Source organism: Hypanus sabinus, chromosome 11, assembly GCF_030144855.1.
Source record: "Hypanus sabinus isolate sHypSab1 chromosome 11, sHypSab1.hap1, whole genome shotgun sequence".
Lineage (NCBI taxonomy): Eukaryota > Metazoa > Chordata > Chondrichthyes > Myliobatiformes > Dasyatidae > Hypanus > Hypanus sabinus.
In genome coordinates, this window is record NC_082716.1 from 42,425,988 (window position 1) to 42,452,626 (window position 26,639).

The following is a 26,639-nucleotide window of genomic DNA, read 5'->3' on the forward strand; positions in this document are numbered from 1 at the left end:
ATTATAACTAACTGTTCTGGTATGGAGTTCCGGAGTTTTTGACACTATCATATTCGTATAAACTGGTATTATTGCCCAAGTTAGTTTAGGTTTATTTTTTTTAATATACATTTTTTCGTGCATTTTTACTTTTTTTTCTTTTGATGACTATTTTTATTCTTTTTCATGTTCAATCAAAGTAGGTTTGATTGTTTATTATAAGTTTTTTTTGGCTAATATTTAATAAGATATTGTTATCCTATTATAAATTTAACTTCAAATCTATGTACATAACCTATTTATATTATGTTATGTTTCTTTTTATATATGAAATTCAATAAAAAGATTGAAAAAAAACAATTATAACTAATAAGAAATTTTCCACAGAATAATCATTGGCTAGAATACATTCTTTAATCAATAGGGTGTTAAGCACAAAAATTTTGAAACTTTCTTATAAGAATTTAAAAATACAACATCAAGAAGTGTTTATTAAAGTAAATCAATACTTTACAAATTTACTTTACTTCACTGCTTACTGAAACAGTACCATTTGAAACAGGAAATATGTCTGTACTCACCTGAAAAAATCCACTGAGATATCCAAGTCATCCTCAAGTACCACAGTAAACTTTGCATCCTAGGATACCATACAAAAAATAAATAGGAGAATACTATGCAATGGAAAATTCATTACAAAATATTAAAAGGTAGTGTTTTAAACACTACCAAAGAACAGAAACATGTCAATTATCAATCATCCAGGACTGATAAGATCAAAAGCAGAAAGTGCTAGAAAACCCCTGCAGGTTAGAGAGCATCTGTGGTAAGAGAACACTTCAAGTCAAAGACCAGATGGCCTGCCTTGCCTGTAGTATTTCTAGCAATTTTTGTTCGTATTTCACATTTCCAACATCTGCAATTTTTATACACTGAAAAAATGTTTGTTAATACAGAATTAAGCCAAATCAAAACCCTGAAAGAATACACAAGCAATTAATTATTTCTATATGTGGGGAGCATGCTCAATCCATTTATTAAGATGGAAGGAGGATGTGACATTTCTACTTTGATGGACAGTCAAGCACAGTAAGAGCAAAATGCTAGGAAGTGAGTCAAGACAGTTAAACTATATCCAATAATCAGGCCCAGGTACATCCTCTCCAGTTAAGTCATCATGTGGTACAGCACAGAAACGGGCCCTTTGACTCGACAAATCACACACATACACATATGCACATACAGACAACACATATAGTATAGACACACAAATAAACTAAGTACGTACTGCAAAAACATAAAGAAACTGTGAGGTAGTATACATGAATTCATCACTCATTCAGGAATCTGATGGCAGACAGAAAGAAGCTGCTTCTAAAATATTGAATCTGTCTGCAGCCTTCTGTACTTCTCTGTAATGGTAGCAATGAGAAGAGGGCTGATGAGGATTCTTTAACGATAGATGCTGCTTTTTGAGGCTTTGTCTTTTGAACATCTCCTCAACGCAAGGAAGGTGAGTACCCATGATGAAGCCGGTCGAGTCTGTAACTTTCTGCAGCTTTTTCCAATCCTGTGTAGTGGCCCCTCCATACCAGAAAGATGTTGCATCGAGCTAGAATGCATTTCATGGAACATTTGCAGAAATTTTTTGAGAGTCTTTCATGATATACAAGTTTCCTCAGACTTTGCATTTTCTTGTACTGGCACATATTGTGATGCAATACATTTCAGTAATTATACTAACTTTATCTCCACAAACTCCTAATGAAATATAGCCACTGTTGTGCCTTCTTTGTAATTGCGTGAATAGGTTGGGCCCAGGATAGATCTTCAGAGATGTTGACACCCAGGAACTTGAAATTGCTCACCCTTTCCACTACTGATCCCTCGATGAGGACTGGTGTGTTTGCTCAACTTCCCCTTCCCGAAGCCCACAATCAATCTCTCGGTCTTACTGACTTTGAGTGCAAGTTCGTTGTTGCAATACCATTCAACCAGTTGATCCATCTTCACTCCTGTACACTTTCCCATCACCTTCTGAAGCTCTGCCAACTATTGCTGTGTCATCAGCAAATTTATAGATGGCATTTGAGCTGCGTCTAGCCACACAGCCATGGGCATAGAGAGAATAGCACAGTGGGCTAAGCACATACCCTTGAGGTTTGCAGGTCATGACAGTCAGCAAGGAGGAGATGTTACTTCCAATCTGCACTGACTGCGGTCTCCCAATTGTTGTTTTGTGGCAGCAGCGGGAAACACAAGAGACTAGTATGCTCGTATGTGTGCAAACGTATACATCCATTCTTGCTGAAGGAATTGGTGACGTTTCAAGTCAGGTCTCCGCATTCTATTGGCTCCGCTTTCCCACAACCCCCCTCCCCCAAACTAGATGCTGGCTCAACCCACTAAGTTCTTCCAACAGTTGTTTTTTTTTTGGCATCTTGTTCCTGGAAAGGAGCAGCACAGGCAGACAGAGTAGTGAAGGAGTAAGGAATGCTTGTCATCTTCATCTGCATCTGCTGAGATAGTGAGGATGGGAGTTGGAATGTCTTGTTAGAAATGCATAAATTATTTGTTAAGACTGTACTGGGAGCACTGTGTGCAGTTTTGGCTGCTACGCCAGAGTGATCAAGCTCCTGAGAGCACAAAAAGGATTAACAGGAATGTTGCCTAGACTAGAGTGTTTGAGTTACAAGGATCGATGGGATAGGCTTTAACCAATTCCCCTGGAATGAATCATGTTGAGGGATAACCATGGAGGCTTATAAAATTATGAGAGTGTATTCCCCAGCATAGAGAATTAAAGTGTGTAGATTAAGGATGAATGGGGAAAGATTCAAATAGAATCTGAGCAGCAAGATTCTCCCCATATTGGCTTTATGAAAGAAGCTGCCAGAGAAGATGGTAGAGGCAAGTACAATTACAATCTTTAAAAGACATATGCAGAGGTACATGCACAGGAAAGGTTTAGAATATTGGCCAAATGCAAGCAAATGGTACTGTAAACAGGCAACTTGGTCAATTTGGAAAAAATGAATATTAAATGTGTAGGGTTCTCAGTAACAGTAACCATGGTGTTAACTGTTCAGGCTAACAAAATGGCTTCTCTGTAATGCTATAATGTTATTCTGTGTCTGTTATGTTTGGGTTATGGCTAATGATAAGGGGGAAAATAACCAATGGAGAATTGTTATGCTATCTTGTCTGTGTAAGCTGAGCGGGAGTCTGTGGTCTTTTTCGGGAGGAGAGCAAGGAGGACGGACGTGTGTGGAGCGGGCAGCGGTTCCAGAGCGACGGATACTGGATGTCAGCGGTTCGGACAGTGGCCGAAGGCTCGGAAGGTCATTATGGAAGGAACTGGAGGCATGAGCTCCAACGTATTAAAATATGTGCACAAACTGTCAAACTGATTATTACTTTGGTGCCTTTAGATCAGGGGTGTCAAACTCATTTTAGGTCACGGGCCAGATTGGGCAAAATGCAGCTTCATGCAGGCCGGATCAGTCGGGCGCGTGCGAACGCAGCTTTCATTGCCTCCGTTTTTTCAGCCTGTTCTCATGTGTCTCAGTCTCTGTTATAACTACAAAGTGTTCCACTTCACAAATTCCGTTTCTTATGAAGAAGACTGCTAAGCAAGCATTAATTTTATGATTGGTATTAACTTACAATCATAGGCTTCATATCGCCGGGCCATTAATAATTAAAATAATAGATCTATCTAAAATGATCTCGCCGGGCCGGATGTGGCCCACGGGCCTTGAGTTTGACACCTATCCTTTAGATTATCTGTTTCTACTAACCCATCACTAAGAAATAACTAAAAAGTTGCAATTCTTTACTCACCTTTGGTGCATTGTCTGATATTTGTGTTGCGAGCGTGTACTGGGGGACATTACCGAAGTTTTGCACTACTGGCGGGGTGAAGGCGGTTCACCCTAGGCAAACGGGGGTCAACTGGGGGCACGGAGGCTACAAATGCAACTTTTGGAAAACTACTAAAGATGAAACTACAAACATTTAAAAATACTTCTAAAAACATTTGCTGCAAACACTTAAAACAAACAAAAATCAAATAGTAAATAAAAAAAGATTTTGCCCTGTCTTCCATCCACATTATTTTTAACAAGCCCACATTGATTTCAGTGAGAGTGGTGTCTAATCTAACACAGGATTTGAGACACCTAGGAATGTGAACAAGATAACGGAATCCAGCGATGGAGAAAACTACATTACAAATTGTTCAGTAACTTCAGGACCTTAGTCTTTCATACTACGCATACAGGAAGCCCCCCACCTTGATTCCACATAAATAGATTAATGCTGTATCATCATTTACCTGTAAGATTGAGTCCTAAGTGGGCCATAGTAGCTTACACTTTAAAAGAGCCTTGCACAGAATGGTTTCACTACTTACCGGATGTAAATTGAATGTGGCTGTCAAACTGGCTTTGTAATGCTGTGAAAAGAAAAAGAATTTAGAAAGAAATACAAGTGCTGATCAGGGTTAATAGACAAAGTCCATTCTCTTTAAATACATTAAGTTAAAAACACTAACAAATACAGTTACAGTGGTCCTTTTTGTAAATGAAGTTGTATTTGAAGACAAATGAAGTTGTCTTTTGAAGTTGTCTTCTTTCAACAGCACAAGCAGTTCAGATTTTAATTCATCATTGTTTGTGTCCTTTGAACTATTAAAATCATGAAACACTGATGGAAAAGGATTCTACTTGAACTGCTAGTAGACAAAGAAAGTAGAGAAGGCAAGCAGATTACTAAAACTTTAAACTATTACCTGTGAAACTCGAGCATTTTTAATACTAATGGGAGTATGCTGAACACCTTTCAACCCAAAGAGTTCTACCACATCCATTGGCTCCTAAAAGAGGAAAGAGAAACATTGAACATTAAAGAACAGATTTACTTGAAATTATATAATTTTCACTTTATTTTTAAACCTGAAGAAAATACCATGTCTAACATAATTTATGTTATTAAGTATCAAGCAGAATAATACCAAAACAAAACAAAGGACATATTTGAACACTGCAGTTTGGATATTAATGAGGGTCTGACTTTGGAAGAGGTATTGTAATCAAAGGTGAGAGAGTAGAAACATGTATAAATAAAGCAGTTCAGTTATTCACACCTTTTTACCTCGCTAATAATAATCAGATTTTCTCTGAATTTACAAAAAATATTAATATTCTAAATATCTCCATAAAGAATCGGAAGTGACTCACAATGCAGTTAAATTTATCTGTGCCATAGAGAGAAAGAAAAAACAGTTCATTTGGATGTTACACATTCAGAGGGTTTGATCTATACACACCTGTTCTTTTAACTAAAGTAAATTCTCACCTCATAGTAACCATCAATAAAAACAATGATTTTCTCTGGATTCACACCCTGTGCAGACAGTAATGAACGCAACATCCTACAAAAAAGCAAAGCTACATTCAAAATTGTGGTTTATTTTATCACCTCTCCTAATTGAAAATATTAAAATCTTGGGGACTATCAAACAAATCAAAAATTAAAAACATTCAGGATTTTATTTTAGACCAACTAGAATTGGACCTGGTTTGCAGACAAGGCAGTCCAAAAATCAGCCACTGTTAGTTTGTGCCCATAGACAGAATCTTTTTCAACTTCCAATGCCACAAGATTTTCACCATTGCCCCAATTATCATGGCAAAACATTCCAAGCTGCAAAAATGTTATGCATAAAGCCTTTCCAGAGGATCAGTGGCTCCCAAGTATAGAGATTCTCCCAACATCTCATTAAATCTTCATGAATATAATCTCTGAGATGGTCTCTATTTCGTACTCTCTAATTCATATATAGTCTGACTATTCAGTCAAATGGGAAGAATTAGAAATCTCTAGACCTAGTGTTAGCTAGATGGCCATAGATCAGGATGATACACAACTACCGGTACATGAGAGAGCAACCATAGAATTCTGAAATATATCCTTAATATAGCAATACAGTAAAATAAGGATATGTTGAAATACTCATGTTAATATTAACAAACAAATCAAATTATATCATCTGCACGAACCACATAAACAATAAGTAATCTTACCTGTAAAGGTAGTTAGGCCTGTTCCCTGCTATTACTGCTACTGGGATATCATACACTTTATTATCTTTTAGCTGTTAAAATAAACATAATATTCTGTGTTATCCTGGTGACAACTACACAAAAATATTGGAATTTATATGTGTGATATTTGTTCTGTAATAAAACTGAAATTCCAATCAAGGCACAAATCAATACATCTCTCAACAAAACAGCATTCATTGTTTTATTTTTAAATCCTTTTTGGCATCCTTCAAACAATCTCTGCACCTGACCAGCTGCTTGAAACATCTCAAATGTTAATCTGACCCAACCAGAAGAATCATACAACTATGCCATCAAAATAACTTTAACAAAAGTTTCAGCCTTCAGAGCAACCATTTGGCCTCCAGTTTGCATGGACAAACAGCACTGTGATCAACAATGCCAACGCATAAAAGGTCTTTAGCACGGTTTACAATATGCCATCCAAATATTTTATAATAATTATTTTAAAACAAGTGCCAATTAAGAATACAAGCACTGAAATCATCATTTATGGCAACAGAGCTCCCCAATTTTTAACAAACATGAGAAAATATACAGATCTCGATTTTTAAACCTGGATTTTTCCATTTTATCAGAGGAATGCAGAGAAGTTCTTCAGCTCAACTTGTCCATGCTCACCAAGATGCCCATGGAAAGCAGTCCTATTTGTTTTGCAAAGTTACGATAACACCCTATTGTAATTTCAAATAATGCGGGCAGGATGTAGAAACTTATTTCATGGCTCACAAAGTCTATATGTTGTTCAGCTTGTGAGAGATTGTTCCAAAATCTACAAGAGGTAGTAAAAGCATGGGAAGATAAAGGAAAAGATGCATCAAAGCTACACATTGTTCTAAATCATTCTCATGATTCACCAAACACACATAAAAGGAGCAGCATATTCCTCCCCTTTTCCCAAATGAGCTTATTTTTAGGAGATTGAAATGGTAAAAAAAATTAGTCGAATAATCAGTCGACACTGTTACTATATTGAGTTCGGCAAGGGTTTATATAACAAACAACACGTTTATTAAACACTGAAAACAAACCCCCCAAAAGTAAACAAACACTAATGTAACCGGAAATCAGCTGCTGTGCAGCAGCTTAAACAGTTCTTAAAGTGATGCAGCAAAAACAGTTCTTTAAAGTAGTATTGCCAAAAGTTCAAAATGCTCACAGTCCATTTAAGGGAGAAACTTTTTAAGACGATTTAAATTCTCTTTCACGTCGTTTTGCTTCGATCCCCGACATCGAACTTTTCCCACGAAGTATTTACGAAACGAAACGGCTTAAAGGCACTGACCTTTCCTTTATCACACTGTCCTCAATCTTCTGCTATCCCGCAGAGATTAACACGAGAACAGTCAACGTATTCTTTCAAATAAGGATTAAATAAGGTCGAACCCGTTTCACCGTCGAAAATAGTTTCTCCTCGATCTTTAATTCCCGAACTCCGATCTTCACTCTCCACTGACTTCTGAACTAGCAGTATTGTAACAAAACTGCTGGCAATGACCTTTTAAACTTTAGGCAGTAGATAAAAACTTCATCCTTCAACTAAACTGCGTCATCACATTAATTCACGCAGTGGCATGAAGTCAACTTGGCAAATCCAGCCCCGAACTGCCCCTCCTCACAGGGTGGGGTCTTCCTTTTATAACCTGTAAAAAAAAACCTGTCACATGATCTCTACTGGCGGGAAAATGATGTCACTCCACCATCACAAGACCATGACCTCAAGTCCAGTATAGCTTCAACCCCAGTCACGTGACAAGGGTACCACTGTCATGTGTCACAAGTACGTAACAACACACATTAACAGGGAACGTTCTAGAGCACTGAATTGAATCAATGGCTGAAATGACCACACACACTCAGCCAATCAAATATTAAGACAAAGGTTTTAGAAGATTTAAAATCAGTCAAGAATATAACCAAATCGATTTAGAACACTTCAGCAGAATTTATCAAGTCTAAAATGACCCAACATGGCGCCAGTGTACACCGGACTCTCTGCGGGCTGCAGGAAATTTTCCTCTTAAAATATATTGCTTTTGAGCTACTTTCGCTGCAATCTGTAACATGTAAATTTCCTCTTAACAACGGACTACGAAACTCCATCAATGATTTTCAGTTCTCACATTCAAGAGTTAAATGCCAAAAACGCAGCAGGAGGGGCAGGATTCAAACTTGGCTGAAGCATGGGGAATGAGGGCTCCCCTTCTGAGCATCTTGTTGGTGAAAAACAGTCACTTGAAAATAAGATTGGCAATCTCACGGAAAGGTTGCTGTATCAAAGACAGATCTCAAACGTTTGTTGCTTTACTCGGTTAACAGTGAACACACTGGATGCAGCTATCTGACCAGAAGGTTTTACAACTTTCAGAATGAATCAAACCTCAAACTCTGGCAAGGAAAGAGGTGGTGTGTGCTTTTTGAGTCCATTCTCACTGGTGCACAGATGTTGGGGTTATGTCAACTTCTTGTCCCCTGACTTACAACAGCTAATGATTAAATGTAAGCTATTCTACTTGCCTCAAGAGTTCGTATCCATGATCCTGACCACAGCTTATATACCATCAGCAGCCGATTATAAGCAAGCACTCGCAAAACTGCACAATGCTATCTGCAAACCAGAAATGCCCATCCCAACACAGTTCAAACTTTAACCAGCCCTGTTTGAAGAAAATCCAGCCCAATTATCAACAGCACATGCCCTGTTGCACCAGAGGTCCTAACATACTAGAGCAGTGTTACACTACAATAAGACATGCTTATCCTTCTTTCCTGCGACTGCGTTTTGGTAAGAGGGATCATTTGACTGTATTCCTTATACATACAGAAAATGATTAAACGGCAAGGTTCCAGACATCAAAACAACTAAGAGCTGGTTGCAGGAGGCAGGGGAACAGTTACAAGACTGACTTGAGTAGGTGGGCTGGACCATGCTCAAGAACACATCTGAAGACCTGAGTGATGACACCAGGGTTGTTAAAGACTTTATTAAAACAGCTGTGTATGAGATTGTCCCCACAAAATTGTTCAGCGTTTTCCCCAACCAGAAGCCCTGGATGAACAATGAAATCTGGATCTTGCTGAGAGTGAGGTCAGAGGTATTCAAGTATGCAGATCAAGAATGCTGCAAGAGGTGCAGGTATGATTTCCGGAAAGCCATTTCTCGGGTGAAGCAGAAATTCTGGACTAGACTGGAATCAGCAAGGGATGTTCGACAGCTGTGTTGGGATTTGAATGCCATAACCTCCTACAAAGTTAAATCTTGTGACACAGGGAATAGCAGAGCTTCGCTTCCGGATGAGCTCAGTGCCTTCTATGCTTGCTTTGATCACCAGAACAGGGAGGAACCATCGCACACCCTAATGGTCATTTGGTCTCAATATCTGAAGATGACATGTGGGCTGTTTTTAAGAGAGTAAATCCAAAGCAAAGCATCCAGTCTGGACAGAGTACCTGGCTGAGAACTGAAGACCTGTGCCGACCAACTGACTGGTGTATTCACAGATATCTTCACCTCTTGCACCAGCAGTGTGGTACCAACTTGCTTCAAGCAGGCTTCAATTGTAACAGTGCCTAACAAGAGCCTGGTAGCCTGTCTAAATGACTATCGCCCAGTGATACTTATACCTACAGTGATTAAGAGTTTTGAGAGGCTAGTATTGAAGCACATCAGCTTCTGTCTGGGTGGCAACTTAGACCTGCTCCAATTGGCCTTCCAAAGCAATAGGTCTACAGCAGATGTCATCTTGTTGGCTCTTCACACAACTCTGGAACATCTGAACAGCAAAGATGAATACATCACAATGCTCTTTATCAAATTACAGCTCAACATTTAACACCATCATCCCCTCAAAACTAATCAGTAAACTCGTGACCCGGACCTCAATACCCCCTTGTGCAATTGGATCTTAGATTTCCCCACTTGCAGACTCCAGTCAGTTCAGACAGGCAAACACATCTCCTCCACAATCTCCATCAGCACAGGAGCACTGCAAGAATGTGTATTTAGCTCCCTGCTCTACTCACTTTACACCTGTGACTGTGTGGCTAAGTACAGCTCCAACACCATATACATGTTTGCTGATGACACCACTGTTGTGAGCTGTAGCAAAGGGGGTGATGAATCAGCATACAGGAGTAAAACTGAAAACTTTGCTGAGTGGTGTAATAACAACAACCTCCCACCAAATGTCAGTAAGACCAAGAAACTGATAGTAGATTTCAGAAGAGGGAAGATGAGCCAGTAATCATCGGAAGACAGAGGTGGAGAGGATCAGTAACCTTAAATTCCTAGGTGTTGCTATCTCAGAGGACCTGTCCTCACCTATCACATAAATATTATTCTGAAGAAAGCACAACAGCACCTCTACTTCCTCAAGGATCTGTGGAGGCTCAGCATGTCATCAAAAACCTTGGCAAACTTCTATAGGTGTGTGGTAGACACTGTGCTGACCGGCTGCATTACACCAATGCCTTTGAGTGGAAAATCCTACAAAAGGCAGTGGATTCAGCCCAGTACATCATGGGTAAACCCCTCCCAACCATTGAGCACATCTACATGAAACGTTGCCGTAGAAAAGCAGCCTCCATCGTCAAAGATCGTCACCGCCCAGGCTGTGTTCTTTTCTCACTGCTGCCATCAAGTGGAAGATACAAATATCTCAGGACTCGCACCACCAGGTTGAAGAACAGTTACTACCCCTCAATCATCAGGCTCTGGAACAAAAGGTGATAACTACACCCATTTAAAGTTAATTAAGTTTATATTGCTATTCCATGCTCATTACTTATTGCTATTTATTTACAAACGTATATCTGCATTTGCAGTTTGTTTTCAGTTAACAGTTCCTACTGTTTAAGGTTTATAGTTACTGTTCTATAGATTTGTTAAATATGCCCACAGAAAAAGAATCTTGGGATTGTATGTGGTGACATGCATGTGCTATAATAATACATTTTACTTTGAACCTTGGTCTATTATAACATAGCAGCCACTTGAAAACAATTATCTGATAAAACAAAAACACAAAATGCTGGCAGAACTCAGCAGGCCAGACCGCATCTATGGGAGGAGGTGCTGTCTGGCCTGCTGAGTTCTGCCAGCATTTTGTGTTTTTATTTATTTCCAGCATCTGCAGATTCACTCGTGTTGACTGATAAAACAGCTCAAGGGGGAAGAAGAACTTACAGGCTCAGGATTAAATTCAATAGGTGCTGGATCCTTACAGCTGCAGATGCTCCCATATCCTTCCACTTTACTGCAGAAAGTCTTCCTCCTGCGATTCGCATCTGTATCTGCCCAGTGGCACTCAGCATCTTCAGAAGAAATGCAAACCTTTAGCGGACACTTGACTTCCTGTGACTTGTCACACCAAAGGAATTGGTCTGGAATATCTGTCATTTATTTCCATCAAAATCTGCTAATTACAACTTTAAATGTTTTGTTCCATTCACATACTTCAAACTAACTACAGGTAATTTCATAGAGAAACAGCTGAAGAACATAAATTGTAAGTGAAGGATTTTCAGGCAGGTATTCTCTGCTGGGAACAGGGTGGTAAGGCAAGATTGAGCTCGTTGCAACTTAAACATCGGCTATGATGGCACATGGCTGATCAGTTTGTTCCTCAATTTTTTTAAATTTTTCAAAAAAAATTTAAAGGCATCCATGCAGCTTCACCAGTTACTCAAAATTGCATAAAGCACGGTGTTTAATGAGAGAGTAAAAGCTGAATTCTGCTCATTATGTACCGCAATGCTCAGAATCAACTGACCCACATTTAATATTTACCTTCAGTCGAAGTTAACTGAACTTCAGTCTTCAATAAAACAGGATCACCCCAAGTGGCCAATGCAGGAGATTTTGAATGTTTTTCACCATATACCTGACCTGAAAGTAGAACTGAACATTGTGAGCTTCCAAATAAATCAGTTTGACATCCACCTATTTGGCACGTATTAACTGCAAGAACATGCAAATCTCCACATTTCTCTAACTAATAAGCCATTGAAGACGACAGGATTCAAAGTGGAAATCTACTGCAATACCGAGTGCAGGGTAGTGATATAACAAATTCTTACCACCTCAAAAAAATACTGTTCACTTCTCCATGTTATTACTTCTGGTACGTTTCACTTTTCAGATAAAATAATGAAAGCTATCACATACTGTATGAACATGTAAATATGCATAAACTTCACCTCCTTTCTTTACAACGAAAGTCCACATGTCACGCCAACTGAGTGAGGAGGCAATTTGACTGCCTAGGCCTTTCAGCAGGTTTTTGGCTGCATCTTTCAGGTGGAAGGATCCTTCATCCTATGTAGCAAATAAAAAGAAAATAACAAGCAATTTCCCCCCAGTGTAGCATGTTTAAAGAAAGGAAAAACCAAAATACTGATTATTAACATTTTATATTGCTGTAATTGCACTGACTCATCCTGATAGAAATTTATGGCAAAAAAAATCACAAAAAACTCAGGAGATCTCAACAGGTCTTTCAGCGACTGTGCAAAGAAAATCAGAGTTAATATATTTTAGGTCAATAATCCTTTATAAGATCAGTGAAGAGATTCAAATTCTCTAGTCTTGACCATCCAAAGTGATCCAGTTTATTGCAATTAACCTCAGCATGAGGAATACTGACATTTCACTGTTTTCTATAGTAACATGTGTGTATATTTGAGGAAGTCTAACTTAATAACCTACCTTAATAAAAATTATTGGGAAATAAGCTACTGTAAACTTAACAAAATATTTAAAAGGTAGCAAAACTTAAAATGTTATACTTAGTACAAACTTCTAAGTGAAGAAGGAGAGAATTCAAGTCTGCCCCATTGACAGATTATTGTGACTTTAGTTGCTTAAACTTTAATTCAAACAAGATCAATCTGCTAAAGTTAAAGGTCCAACCAAAAAGGTAATAATCTCTACATTTCTACCTGAGCTACACACAAACTGGCAGCGGATCAATAAGATTTGTGTTAAATGTATGCTCAGGAGAAAATGTAAATGTAGGAGAAGTGGGTGTATGACATTGGCACCAGTAGTGGCGAAGGAGGGTGCTGTTCCAATGGGCTGGCCTGCACCTGAAACCAGGGAACTGGTAAATCACATAACTCGGGCCATGGACAGAGCTTTAAACTAAATAGTAAAGGGATGGATTCAACAGATTAGAAAGGGAAGAAGTTACTAAAGTGGCCAAAATTAAAAAAAGACAAAGCTTATTAAGGGATAAGAATTTAATTTCAGGCAACATGGAGACAAATTTGAGAAGGGTAGCAAATACATGACATAATTTGTTATATTTGAATGCACAGTATATGAAACAAGGTAAATGAGTTTATAGTGCAGCTAGAAACTGGCAGGTATGACATCAAAGAGTTGTGGCTGAAAGAAGATCACAGCTGGAGGCTAAACATCCAAGGACACACATCCTATCAAAATAAAAGGGCAGATATGGGGGAATTCAATAGTTTGAGAGGGAGAAGCTAAAATTAGATGTGTTAGTAGTACAGTTGAGTAAAGTTCATGGCAGAGGCACGAGAGGAGATAGCAAAAATTGATTGAAGGAGATGCTAGCAAGAATGATTATAGTGTAATAATGGCAGGAGTTTCTGGTAGCAATTTGGAAGTCACAGGATTAGTTCACTACAAAGAAACAACAGCATTCTAAAGGATGAGGCAGCCATGGCTGACAAGGAAAAGCAAAGACAGCATAAATCCAAAAAGAGAGGGCATATACTGCAAAAGATAATGGGAATCTAGAGGATTGGGAAACAGTTAAAAACCAACAGAAGGCAATGTAAGCAGCACTAAGGGATGAAAACATGAAATATATAAAGGAAGGCAAATAACATAAGAGAAGAGTACAAAAGATTTTTCAGATACAAGGTGTAAAAAACATGCAAGAATGGACAGCAGACCACTGGAAAATTGTGGTGGAGAAGTAGTAATGGGGAAAATAAAGAAATGGCTGATAAAATGAATGGGTATTTTGCAGTCTTCACTGTGGAAGACACAAGCAACATGCCAGAAATTTTAAGAGTGTTAGAGGGCAGAAGTGAGTGAGCTGCTATTACTAAGCAAAAGGTGCTTGGGAAACTGCAAGGTCTGAAGGAGAGTTATCACCTGAACCTGATGGACTATACCACCAAGCTCTTAAACAGACCACTGAAAAGATTATGGAACATTAATGATCATTCAAGAGTTACTAATCAAGAATGTTTCCAGAGGACTGGAAAATTGCAAATATCACTCCACTCTTTAAAACAAAAAGAGGGAGTCAAAGGACTTCAGTAAGATATTAAGAGTCCAGTATTAAGGATGAGATTTCACAATACTTGGAAGAACATGACAAAATAAAGTAACAACATGGTTTCCTTAAGGGGAGATCCTCCCTGACCAACCTGCTAGAATCCTTTAAGGAATGACAAGCAAGATAGACAAATAAGAGTAAGTTGATGTTGCTTGCTTGGATTTTCAGAAGGTTTACGACAAGGTGCCTCACATATGGCTGCATAACAAGATAAGAATCCATGGTGTTATAGAAAAGATGCTAGCATGGATAGAGGATTGACTGACTATCAGGTGGGAATAAAGGAGGCCTTCTCTGGTTGGCACCGGCTGGTGGCGTAGTGATCGGCGCCAGACTTCAGAGCGAAGGTTCCCGAGTTCAAATCCAGCCAGCTTACTTGCACGCTTTCCATCCGTGCTGGGTTGAGCATCGAGCTAGCAACTCAGCCTTGTAAAAACAAGAAAGCCTGCTAAAAAATGCCATCACGACAGCACCCCGATGTCTCCACTGGGGTTAAGAGCTTTCTTTTTTTCTGTTTGGCAGCTAGGGACTAGTGGTGGTCCCCAAATGTCAGCGTTGGGTCCATTACTTTTCATGTTATGTTAATGATTTGGATGACTGAACTGATGGCTTTTTGGCCAAGTTTGTATATGATACAAAGATAATTGGAAGAGCATGTAATGTTGACTAAGCAGTAATTCTGTAGTAGAATTTGGATAAGTTGAGAGAATGGGCAAGAATACATTATATAGAAATGTATGGTAATACATTTCGGTAGAAGGAACAAAGATGTTTATTTTCTAAATGGAGAGAGAATTCAGAAATCACAAATGCAAAGAGTCTTGGGAATCCTTGTGCAGGATTCTATGAAGGTTAAGTTGCAGGTTGAGTCAGTGGTAATGAAGCTAAATACAATGTTAGCATTGACTTGGAGAGGACTGGAGTACAAAAGAAAGGAAGCAATGCTGAGGCTTTATAAGACGGTGGTCAGACTCCATTCGGAGTTGTATGTGCAATGGGCACTGCAGCTAAGGAAGGGTGTGCTGGCAGAGGAGAGGGTCCAGAGGAGGCTTACAAGAAAAATCCTGAGAAGGGACTTGGATCCACTCCAATTTGCCTACCATCACAACAAGTCAACAGCAAATGCTATTTTCATTAGCTCTATTCTCATGCCTGGAGCTTCAGTTTGGATTGCCAATATTTCCTCCACAATGTCCCTCAGCACAGGTGTACCACAAGGCTGTGTGTCCAGCACCCTACTCTACTCACTTTATACTTACAACTATGAAGCTAAGCACAGCTCCAACGCCATATTTATGTTTGCCGTGGGCAGGGTGTGGGACAGGTGACAGAGGAGTGGTGGGGAGGGGAAGCTGAGTTGTCTTGTTAGCACGAGTACAGACACACTCAGCCCTGAGACACCAGGCAAGGTCAACTGATTCCAAACAATTGGTTTATTGATCATTACAGAATGTCTGTGCTGCTTTCTGCTCCCTCTCCTCTCCTTTCCCCTTTACCCAACCATGATTCCCTCTCCCTGCCCCTTTCCCACTCTCAGTCTACAATAGAGACCTATATCAGAGTCTGATTTAGCATCACTCATTTTCATGAATGTTTTTGCAGCAGCAGTACGCACACACACACACAAAACTGTAGATGTCTTTTTCTATTTCCCAAGTAAAACTTCAACAAACTTCTATAGATATGTGATGGGGAGTATATTGACTGGTTATTTCACAGCCTGGTGTGGAAACACCAATGCCCTTGAATGAAAAATCCTTTCAGAAGTAGTGGGTATGGCCCAGCCCATCAAAGGTAAAGCCCTCCCCACCACTGAGCACATTAGTACAGAGAGCTGTTGCAGAAAGGCAGTATCCATCATCAAAGAACCCCACCATCCAGGCCATACCATCTTCTTGCTGTTGCCACCAGGAAGACCGTACAGGAGCACACCACCAGGCTCAGGAACAGTTATCATCTCTGAACCATCAGGCTCTTGAACCAGAGGGGATAACTTCACTTGCCCCATCACTAAACTGTTAATACAACCTATTAACTCGCCTTCAAGGACTTTTCATATCATATTCTCAATATTTATTGCACTTTTTTTTCCTTTTATACTTGCACAGTTTGTGGTCTTTTGCACATCGGTTGTTAGTCCAGCCCGTTGGATGTGCGCTTTGATTCTATTACTTTTCTTGGATTTACTGTGTATTCCTGTAAGAACACGAATCTCAGGGTTCTACATGGTGACATATATGTACTTTGATAATAAATTTACTTTGAAATTTTTGACTCTGGGAATGAAAGGATTAATGTATGAAAAGTATTTGATAGCTCTGGGCCTGTAAAAGTTTAGAAGTATGGGGTGGGGGGGGGTGTAGTTTCATTGAAATCTACCGAATATCGAAAGGCTTGAATACAGTAGACATAGAGAGGACGTTTCCAACAGTAGGAGAGTCTAGGACCAGAGGGCACAGCCTTAGGATAAAAGAAAACCCCTATAGACCAGGGGTTCCCAAACTTTTTTATGCAATGCACCAATACTATTAAGCAAAGATTCTGTGGACCCCAGGTTGGGAACCCCTGCTAAAGAGCAAAGATGAGGAGGAATTTCTTAAAACAGAAGGTGGTTGAATTTGTGAAATTCATTGCAAAAGACGCTGTGGAGGTCAAATCATTGGCTACAGCCAAAGCCAAGTTTGACAGGTTCTTGATCAGTAAGGGTGTCAAAGCTTGCAGAGGGAAAGCAGGAGAATGGGATGAGGGAAAAATAAATCACCTATGATCAGTAGGTACAGCAAACTTGATCGGCACATGGCTTAATTCTACTCTTAGGTCTTATTTATTGTGTTCTTGGATTGAAAATATCATTTATAAACACAAGAAATTCTGCAACACAGACAAAAGTCAGGGAAGATCTATGGAGATAAATATACAATCAACATTTCAGGCTGAAACCCTTTATTAGGATTGCCATATGAAGGGTCCCCGCTCAGAACATCAACTGTTTATTCTCCTCCGTAGATGTTGTTTGACCTGCTGAGGTCCTCCAGCATTCTGTGTACTCTGCTGTTTTAAATTTTATGCACAGCACATATTGTTCAATGAGAAAGCAGATAGTGCTACTACCCCACTATTTCAGAAACTCAAGTTTGATCCCAATTTTCGTGGCTGACTGTGTGGATATTCCTCTCATGATTGGCTGAGTTTCCTCACATGCCAGAAAAGCATCGTGGCTGGCAGTCGAATTAATTACTGAACACTGCCCTAGTGCAGATGTAGGAGTTGACGCACATACAATAGAGAAGTTTACAGGAATGCACATGGGAGAAATGAATTGATGGGATTGTGCTGTCAGCCAATTCAGATCTAATGTCTTCAAACACATTTTAAGTAAATCATACATTTATTTTCATCTGCTTTTAAGTACTAAATTAGTGGTATAAGTATCTCCCACAGGTAAAAGGAGGAGAGGGTTGGATTCTAAGAAAATAGCCATATTACAATTGTCTGTAACAAGTAGCCTCATCATCTGCACGTGCCAAGAAATACAAATTGAAAAGTATTAATTTTTTTTTTTACAAAGAAATTCTTCAAGAGTAACCTTTTATTCCATCTCTCAAATTTATGGTTAGCGATTTTTAATTGTGTATGGGCGAATCGCTGTAACCTGTTTGGTTGTATTGTTGTCCTGGAATTAGTACAAAAGTAGCCACCCCCAAAAACTAGTCACCTAAAAGTAGAAGGCTAGTTCACTGTGGACATTCTATCAAGAAAGGCAAGATAGTCTGGTTTCTGTATTCCATAGAGTTTAAAAGAACAAGGAATGAGCTTATTCAAATATAGAAAAACCTAAGTGCTGTGCTATTCTATGTTCTATGTTCTTTTCTAAGGGGGGATTGACCAGGTTGATGTTGAGAAGTTTTCACAAGTGGAAGAATTCAAATATTCAAATTCAAATTATTCAATTCAAAGATATTCAAGAATTCAAAGATATTTAGAAGTTTCTTCTCACAGAGGGTGATCAATCTCTGGAATTTGCTACCTCTGTGATAGTGTAAGTTAGATCATTGGAAAAATTTTAAATGGAGGTGGATAATCATTTGATCATTTGAGGAATAGGTAGCATACAACAGCCATGACTGTATTAAAGAGTGAAGTAGTATCGAGGGGCCTGATGGCCTATGCCTGTTCCTAATTTCTTGCATTCTTGCACATTCTGTCTTGAACTACAGCCATGAAAGTAACATCTGAAAACCAATTTATTACACAGGGCTGCAAAAGATTACTGTAGTTATAAGGAGAACCGGGTTGTGGTGGTAGCTGAGATGGGGGATGGGTACATGAACTAGAGGGAAGGCTCAGATAACTGATCACGAGTCAAAATTCCAGCAAGAACGATGAACATATTAAACTCAAGGTTCTCTGGTTTAAAAACTAATATCTTGGCAAGAAGAATATGAGGTTGAAGATAATGTGTAACTTGTTACTAATACAGTGGATTCCAATTAATTGGGAGACTTTGGGACCAATACATTTTGGCTACACCAATTAGCTGAAGTTTCATGGAAATTATCTTTTTTTAAGCTGCTATTTTAGCAGAGTAACAAATTAGCTTCTTAAAGGAAATACAGAACAAATAAGATTATCAATACCACTACAGTACTATAAAATTGTGTATTAGTTCCTAATAGTTATCGACAGAGGAACACTGATGTGTTCTTTTGAGTGACTGTAAATGAACAAAATCAGTACAGACCACCTAGTGTAGATAATGGACTGTCTTCACACAAGACTATTGACGATTGCATCCTCCAAATCTTCACTTTCATTGTAACATACAAGATGATTGTCAATACCCTCAAATTTTTCATAGCTCCGGACTTGAAGTAGTGAAATCATTTCATTTTCACTCTCGGACATTTCTGGCATCTCCAAGCCTGAAAGCTTGAAACCACAGTGAGCAAAACAGTTCTGAATTGTCTTACTGCAAATTTCTCACCAACTATCAGTGAGAAAAAATCACTGCTTTTTGAACACAAGCACGCACAACTGATGCCATTTAAAAACTGTTCACTCTATGCACGGTGCTTTGTCTAAAGCCACACAAGTGTACACATCTGACACGAGTTAGAAGCAGTTTAGCAACAGTCTCCTGCCCTATTTAAGGGAATCATGGCTATTTCCTCAATGTTTTTTGTTTTTTTTAAGAGCTGTCCTAAATAAGTAGCTGCCCCAATTAAGCAATTGCCCATTTAACTGGAATCCACTGCATAGACATGAATAATTTCATCAAGTTGACGCTCCAGAAGCAGAACCCAACAATTCAATTGGAAGGTGAACCTCCTTCCAAACAAAATCAAAATGTAAAGGGAATCATAAGACAACTCGTAAGGAAATCCAGAATTTCCCAAATGTAACTCTGGAAAAGGAAAGACTACACCAACCTTAATAGTGAAGAGAAGTATTCTACCACGAGACACCATATTTAAGAAAAGGATCATAGCTTCATCTTCGTGGGGTGAATAGGTATCAAACACACGTTTGGCCATAACATGACCCTGTTTAAAGCAAGAACAATTTACTACCATTAGTATACTTGGTAACTAAAAAAAAAAGCTGCTTTTTAATATTTCAAAACAGTAAGACATTAATATTAACTATTACAGTACACCTTCCACACAAGTGGGACTGCACAACAAATCCATTTGGTTTAAATGCAGCCTGAAAATTAAATAGGTTACATATTAAACATGTCTAAAAGTGAAGAGCCTGCATTTAAGGAAAGTGCACAGACAACATACAACATCTTGAGGAACATCACCATCCTCACTGAAAGCAGATCAATATGACTACCAGAGGTTAAAACAGTTAAAGGGAACATTTGGTTATAATGTTGAAGACCAGTGCTGTTGAATTAGCCACACCTAAAGTTGCTCCCATACTGTTAAAATACTGGCTGCTAATTAATAATGTGGAAATTGATTCAGGTGTCCTGTTCATAAAAAATTGGAAAATCAATACAGCTTTTATCACCCAATCATCTCTCAATCATCAGTAATGTAATTGAAAGAAAATACTGTCAGTGCTACTTAGTGACATCATTCCATTTCATGGCTTGCCAGGACCAGTTCTGTTCCAGATCTCACCACAGCCTTACTATTGACGGACTCATTAACTCATTTTGCAAAGTGAGTGCCCTCAACATCAAAGTATATTTGACTGAATGAAATATCAAAGAGTCTTGGTAAAATTAAAGTCAGCAGATGGACATCATGGGAAAAGTACTTCAGTGGCAGGAGTCATATCACTTAGAGAATGATAGTCACTGCCTTTGGAGACCAACATACTCTGAAAGATGTGACTGCATGACTCCCTCAAGTCAGTATCTGAGATTTAACCATCTTCAGCCGCTTCATCAATGACTTCTGAGCTCCTGATGGAAGGAAAATCATTAGCCTAGGAAGGGCGTAGGACACTGCCTCAAATAACTTCTGCAGCGACATCTTTAGGTTGATATATTGATTTCCAATGGTAATGACCATCTTTTTTCTTCAAGTGGCTCTAGCCAATGCAGCACTTTTCCCTTGATATCCACCGACTTTAGTTCAGTTAACATTCCTTGATGCTTCAATCAGTCAAATACCACCCCAATGTCAAGGGCAATCACTCTCACCCAATGTGGAATTTCATGTTTTGCCAGAGGACCAATGAATACCATTACTTTGCTGATCAAGTGAAGACAAACTATGTTGCAAGAGTGGCCCTACTCTTCATGAACAAGTCCTATCTGAATTGAATTGAATTGACTTTATTACTTACATTCTTCATATACATGAGGAGTAAAAATCCTTACATTACACCTCAGTCTAAATGTGCAATTTATAGTAATTTATAATAAGCAGCATGTACAACAGGACAGTCAATAATAACATAGATATACAGTTGTGTCAGCATGAATTAATCAGTCTGATGGCCTGGTGGAAGAAGCTGTCCCGGAGCCTGTTGGTCCTGGCTTTTATGCTGTGATGCCGTTTCCCAGATGATAGCAGCTGGAACAGTTTGTGGTTGGGGTGACTCTGGTCCCCAATGATCCTTTGGGCCCTTTTTACACACCTGTTTCTGCAAATATGCTGAATAGTGGGAAGTTCACATCTACAGATGCACTGGGCTGTCCGCACCACTCTCTGCAGAGTTCTATGGTTGAGGGAAGTACAGTTCCCATACCAGGCAGTGATGCAGCCAGTCAGGATGCTCTCAATTGTTCCCCTGTAGGAAGTTCTTAGGATTTGGGGGCCCATACCAAATTTCTTCAACCATCTGAGGTGAAAGAGGCGCTGTTGTGCCTTTTTCACAACACAGCCGGTATACACAGACCACATGAGATCCTCGGTGATGTTTATGCCGAGGAACTTAAAGCTGTTCATCCTCTCGACCCCAGATCCACTGATGTCAATAGGGGTTACCCTGACTGTTCCTCCTGCAATCCACAACCAGCTCCTTTGTTTTCGCAACATTGAGTGAGAGGCTGTTTTCTTGACCCCACTGTATCAGGATGACAACTCCTCTGTTGGCTGCCTTATTATTATTATTTGAGATTAGGCCAATCAGTGTGGTATCGTCAGCAAATTTAATTAGCAGATTGGAGCTGTGGGTGGCGACACAGTCATGGGTATACAGAGAGTAAAGGAGGAAGCTTAGGACACAGCCCCAAGGGGCACCTGTGTTGAGGGTCAGAGGCAGAGGTGAGGGAGCCCATTCTTACCACCTTTTGGCAATCTGACAGGAAGTCCAGGATCCAGCTACTCAAGGCAGGGTGAAGGCCGAGGTCTCTGAACTTCTTGCCGAGCCTGGAGGGAATTATGGTGTTGAATGCTGAACTGTAGTCCAAGAGCATCCTTCTTCTCCAGATGTGTAAGGATGGTGTGTAGAGCTGTGGCTATTGCATCATCTGTCAGTTGTGGCGGCAGGCGAGTTGTACGGAATCCACTGTAGGTGGTAGCATGCTGCAGATGTAATCCTTCACCAGCCTCTCAAAGCATTTGCTGATTATTGAGGTGAATGCAACAGGATGCCAGTTGTTCAGACATGTTACCCTAGACATTTTACTTACGGGAACAATGGTGGATATTTTGAAGCAGGAGGTGCTCTATACTGGGAGAGGGAGAGATTCAAAGTACCCGGGCAGTATTCTGCATTGTCAAGACCAATTCAGTTTGCTCAGGCATTCCAGAATCCAAAATACAGCGCAAGGTCAGGACTACTTTATGCTGATTAACGTAATGTCATCTACGTTATTACCATAATATATAACCATATAACAATTACAGCACGGAAACAGGCCATCTCGGCCCTTCTAGTCCATGTCGAACGCTTACTCCCATCCAACTGGTTAGTCATGTGTCAAGTTAGTGCTGCATAAGAACTGAACTGCCTACTGAATGCACTTTGGTACTACTAAGCAATGCACACCGCACTATCCAATGTGAAAAATGCCTACCACGATAAAAAAAAACATGAACGTGTGACTTGCATAGACTTCAAGATGCAAACTGGCATCTATAATGTCAAACAGAATTTGATGTGGGGTCCAAGCTTACGTCTATAATCATTTTAACCATAGGTTTGAGGGAAGAAGTTTCAGTCTTTCCATGTCGAACTTACTGTAGCTTGATTCAGAACAATAACGTGTATTCCTCGACTCTGCTCTTTGACTTCATCTTCAAGAACCTACGACACCAGATTAAAAGTGCATGAGTTGTAGCACTGCTCAACTGTCTGTGAAATTAAAAATTTTCTCATGTGTCAGCATGAACAGTTACAAAAACTTAATTGATCTGTCTACTAAACAACAAGTAAGCATTCTCCACTTGCCTAAGCAAAAAGTGCAAACTGAAAAACTTCTTTCAGATTAATTACATAGTATTACTTTAATATTAAGGATTTGCTTCGTACAAAAAAAAACAGTAATCAGCAGTGAATAAATGCAGTAATTTCCAAAATTAAAGTTCATCTGCATTCAACCAAACACTGGTTTCATAAAGGTATTTGAGATAATAGAAAACAAAAACATCAGTCAAATTGCTGCCTCTATTGTTCAAGCCCTTTTCTCTATCACTCAACACATACTGTTGCATACACACTTCTGCCATATGATAATCAAGATGGACAGACAGTGAGCTGAATAAATGATTAAAATTTTTATTTCCCACCAAGTCTGATACATAAACATTGCTCATCTCTTCAGATCAACAGATCTACCAATTAAGAGTTGGGTTAATTAAACTCATCTGGAGAAGATGGTACCATGAATGCAACTAATGCATTTTGTTTTTAAAGGAAGGGTTAAGGGAAGATTTGGGGGTGGGAGGGGGGACTGAATGAGGAGGAAATTGCCTGTCAGAACTATATTAGGGCTCACATGAATAACCAGCAAGATAAACAAAGGTGAGTCAGTGGATGTTATTTACATGGATTTTCAACAGGCCTTTAACAACGTGCCACACACAAGGCGGCTAAACAAGATAAAAACCTATGTTATTACAGGAAAGATACTAGCATGGACAGAAAATTGGCGAAGCGGCAGAGGCGGAGAGTAAGATTAAAGGGATCCGTTGATGATTGGCTGCAGGCAACCAGTGTTGTTCCACACAGGGTTTTGTTGGATCTGCTGCTTTTCATGATGTTGATGACAGAACTGGTGGCTTTCTGGACAAATTTGCAGATGATCCAAAGACAGTTGGAGGGGCAAGTATTGTTAAATTGCAGGGAGTATTGCAGGGAGTCTGCAGAAGGACTTGGACAGATTAGGAGAATAGAGAAAGAAGTGACAGATGGGATACAGTGGAGGGAAGTGTATAGTTATGCAATTTGGTAAAAGGAATAAAGGCATAAACTATTTTCTAAAAGGGCAACAAATTCAGAAAACAGCGGTGCAAAGGGACCTTGGAGTCCTAGTTCACGATTGCTAAAAAGTTAACTTACAGGTCGAGTCTGTAGAAAGGAAGGTAAATATGCATTTGTCACACTATACTTAAAATATTGTGAGCAGTTTTGGGCCCCATATCCAAGAAAGAATGTGCTGGCATTGGAGAGGGTACAGATGAGGTTTATGAGAATGATCCCAGGAATGAAAGATATTACATATGAGGAATGGAAGGTTTAACTCACTGGGGTTTGGAAGAATAAGGGGAGGGGGGAATTTCACTGAATCCTACTGAATATTCAAAAACCTATCTAGAGTTGACACGGAGAGGCTATTTCCAGTAGTGGAGCAGTCTAGTACCAGAGAACCCAGCCTCAGAATACAAGGGGATCTCTTTATAACAGACAAGAGGGGGAATTTCTTTGGCCAGTGGTTGGTGAATGTATGATATTCATAGCCACAGGTGACTGGGGAGGGCAAGTCATTGGGTATATTTAAAGCAGAAGTTGACAGGTCATAAGGGTGTCAAAGGTTACACAAAACAGAGTTGAGAAGGAAAATAAATCAGCTCTGAGCAAATGGCACAGCTGACTTGATGGGCCGGATAGCCTAATTCCGCTCCTATGTCTTTTTATGGTTATTGAGTTGGAAGGGAAATTAGACCCTTTAGAACTATAATGGAGCAAAAAAAAAATCAGCCACTTCAATATTAAAAAATAAAAAACAAAAACAAGGGCAGTCATATAACAATCAATCTTCCAGAAAGAGGTAAAGACACTACAATAAAAAATGTGACAAGAACATATAATAGCAAGATTTCTCTAGTGCTATGCAAAGCAAATGACAATGAATAACTCTATGAAGGAGATAGAGGGAAGGTAAATACTCATCCTGATGCATCACTATAGCTTTGATAGTATCCAACTCTGACATAAAGCTAATCACCTTTCTACTTATTCCTTTCTGTGCAGCTTTAATGTTAAAACTGGTATTACAGAGCACAATGGATTAATTAAAATTAAATAGGAAGAAGGTGCTTACTGTGGTTCCATCAACAGCAACATAGACTTTTGACCTGCTGGAATATACTTCAATGTCCAGAACCTTCCGGCCGTGTGATGGCCTACGAGCAGTTTCCATATTAGGCATTGCATCGTCTACCACAGAAACAAGAAAACACCATAAAACACCTACAGAACACCTACAGAAGTATGCTGTATAACAAAGGAGCTGGCAGATCTGAGTTATACCAGACAAGTACAAAAATATCAGAGATATGCATGCTCGGCATAGGGAAGTTATTGGCCGTACAGATATTTAACACCCATCTCAAGTCAAGTCACTTTTTATTGTCATTTCGACCATAACTGCAGGCACAGTACACAGGAAAAATGAGACAACATTTTTCAGGACCTTGGTGCTACATGAAACTGTACAAAAACTACACTAAACTACATAAAAACAACACAGAAAATACTACACTAGTTTACAGACCTACCCAGGACTACATAAAGTGCACAAAACAGTGCAGGCATTACAATAAGTAATAAACAAGACAACAGGTACAGTAGAGGGCAGTAAGTTGGTGTTAGTCCAGACTCTGGGTATTGAGGAGTCTGATGGTTTGGGGGAAGAAACTGTTGCACAGTCTGGTTGTGAGAGCCCGAATGCTTCAGTACCTTTTCCCAGATGGCAGGAGGGAGGAGAGTTTGAATGAGGGGTATGTGGGTGCATTTCCAACTATTAATTATACTGTGAATCTGGGGCATTCTCTATACCAGATGACCATGGAAATACAGTGTGTACAGCATGTTTACAATGAGAGGAATACATTTTTAGACAAAGGGAATTAAGATTTATGGAGATAGAGAAATGCTGCAGTTGAGACAAGGCCACATTTCATTAGAAGAGATAGCAGCTATGAAGGAACCAATTCTCACTCCTTTTCCTTATGTTTTTAAAAACTGCTAATGTACTGAAATTTGAAAGTAAACCATATACAGTAAAGCCTCAAAGCAAATCACTTCGATTTGTTATGCATATAAAACACCAGCCACTTAAATCTTCAAATCAAAAATGATAAAAGGATTACATGTAATCATTATCTCATCAAGCTTTATTCTCCTGTTAAAGTTACCAAAGCTGGATTTAAAAAGGCCAAATTGACATGCATCACCAAAAAGCAGTGTCAATTTAATCCTTAAAGCAAATTTTACACGTACAGTTGCAAGGAAAAGCTTGTGAACCCTTTGCAATCACCTGGTTTTCTGCATTAGTTACTCATTAGTTACTGGGAGAGCCAGTGGATAT

The 26,639-nt window shown here is 39.3% G+C and overlaps 1 protein-coding gene across 2 annotated transcripts in view; it reads right to left on the reverse strand.

The window, feature by feature from the left end:
- pomgnt1 (protein O-linked mannose N-acetylglucosaminyltransferase 1 (beta 1,2-)) overlaps positions 1-26,639 on the reverse strand; it is a 66,620-nt gene that overhangs the window by 34,531 nt on the left and 5,450 nt on the right. For both annotated transcript variants that reach the window (XM_059984210.1, XM_059984211.1), the window contains exons 3-13: positions 25,371-25,486; positions 23,069-23,134; positions 19,852-19,965; positions 12,306-12,423; positions 11,896-11,994; positions 11,293-11,420; positions 6,066-6,136; positions 5,338-5,413; positions 4,772-4,855; positions 4,394-4,435; positions 561-619 (exon numbers count right to left, since the gene is read on the reverse strand). In XM_059984210.1, the coding sequence (XP_059840193.1) occupies positions 561-619; positions 4,394-4,435; positions 4,772-4,855; positions 5,338-5,413; positions 6,066-6,136; positions 11,293-11,420; positions 11,896-11,994; positions 12,306-12,423; positions 19,852-19,965; positions 23,069-23,134; positions 25,371-25,486 (973 nt within the window). The remainder of the gene's footprint in view (positions 1-560; positions 620-4,393; positions 4,436-4,771; positions 4,856-5,337; positions 5,414-6,065; positions 6,137-11,292; positions 11,421-11,895; positions 11,995-12,305; positions 12,424-19,851; positions 19,966-23,068; positions 23,135-25,370; positions 25,487-26,639) is intronic.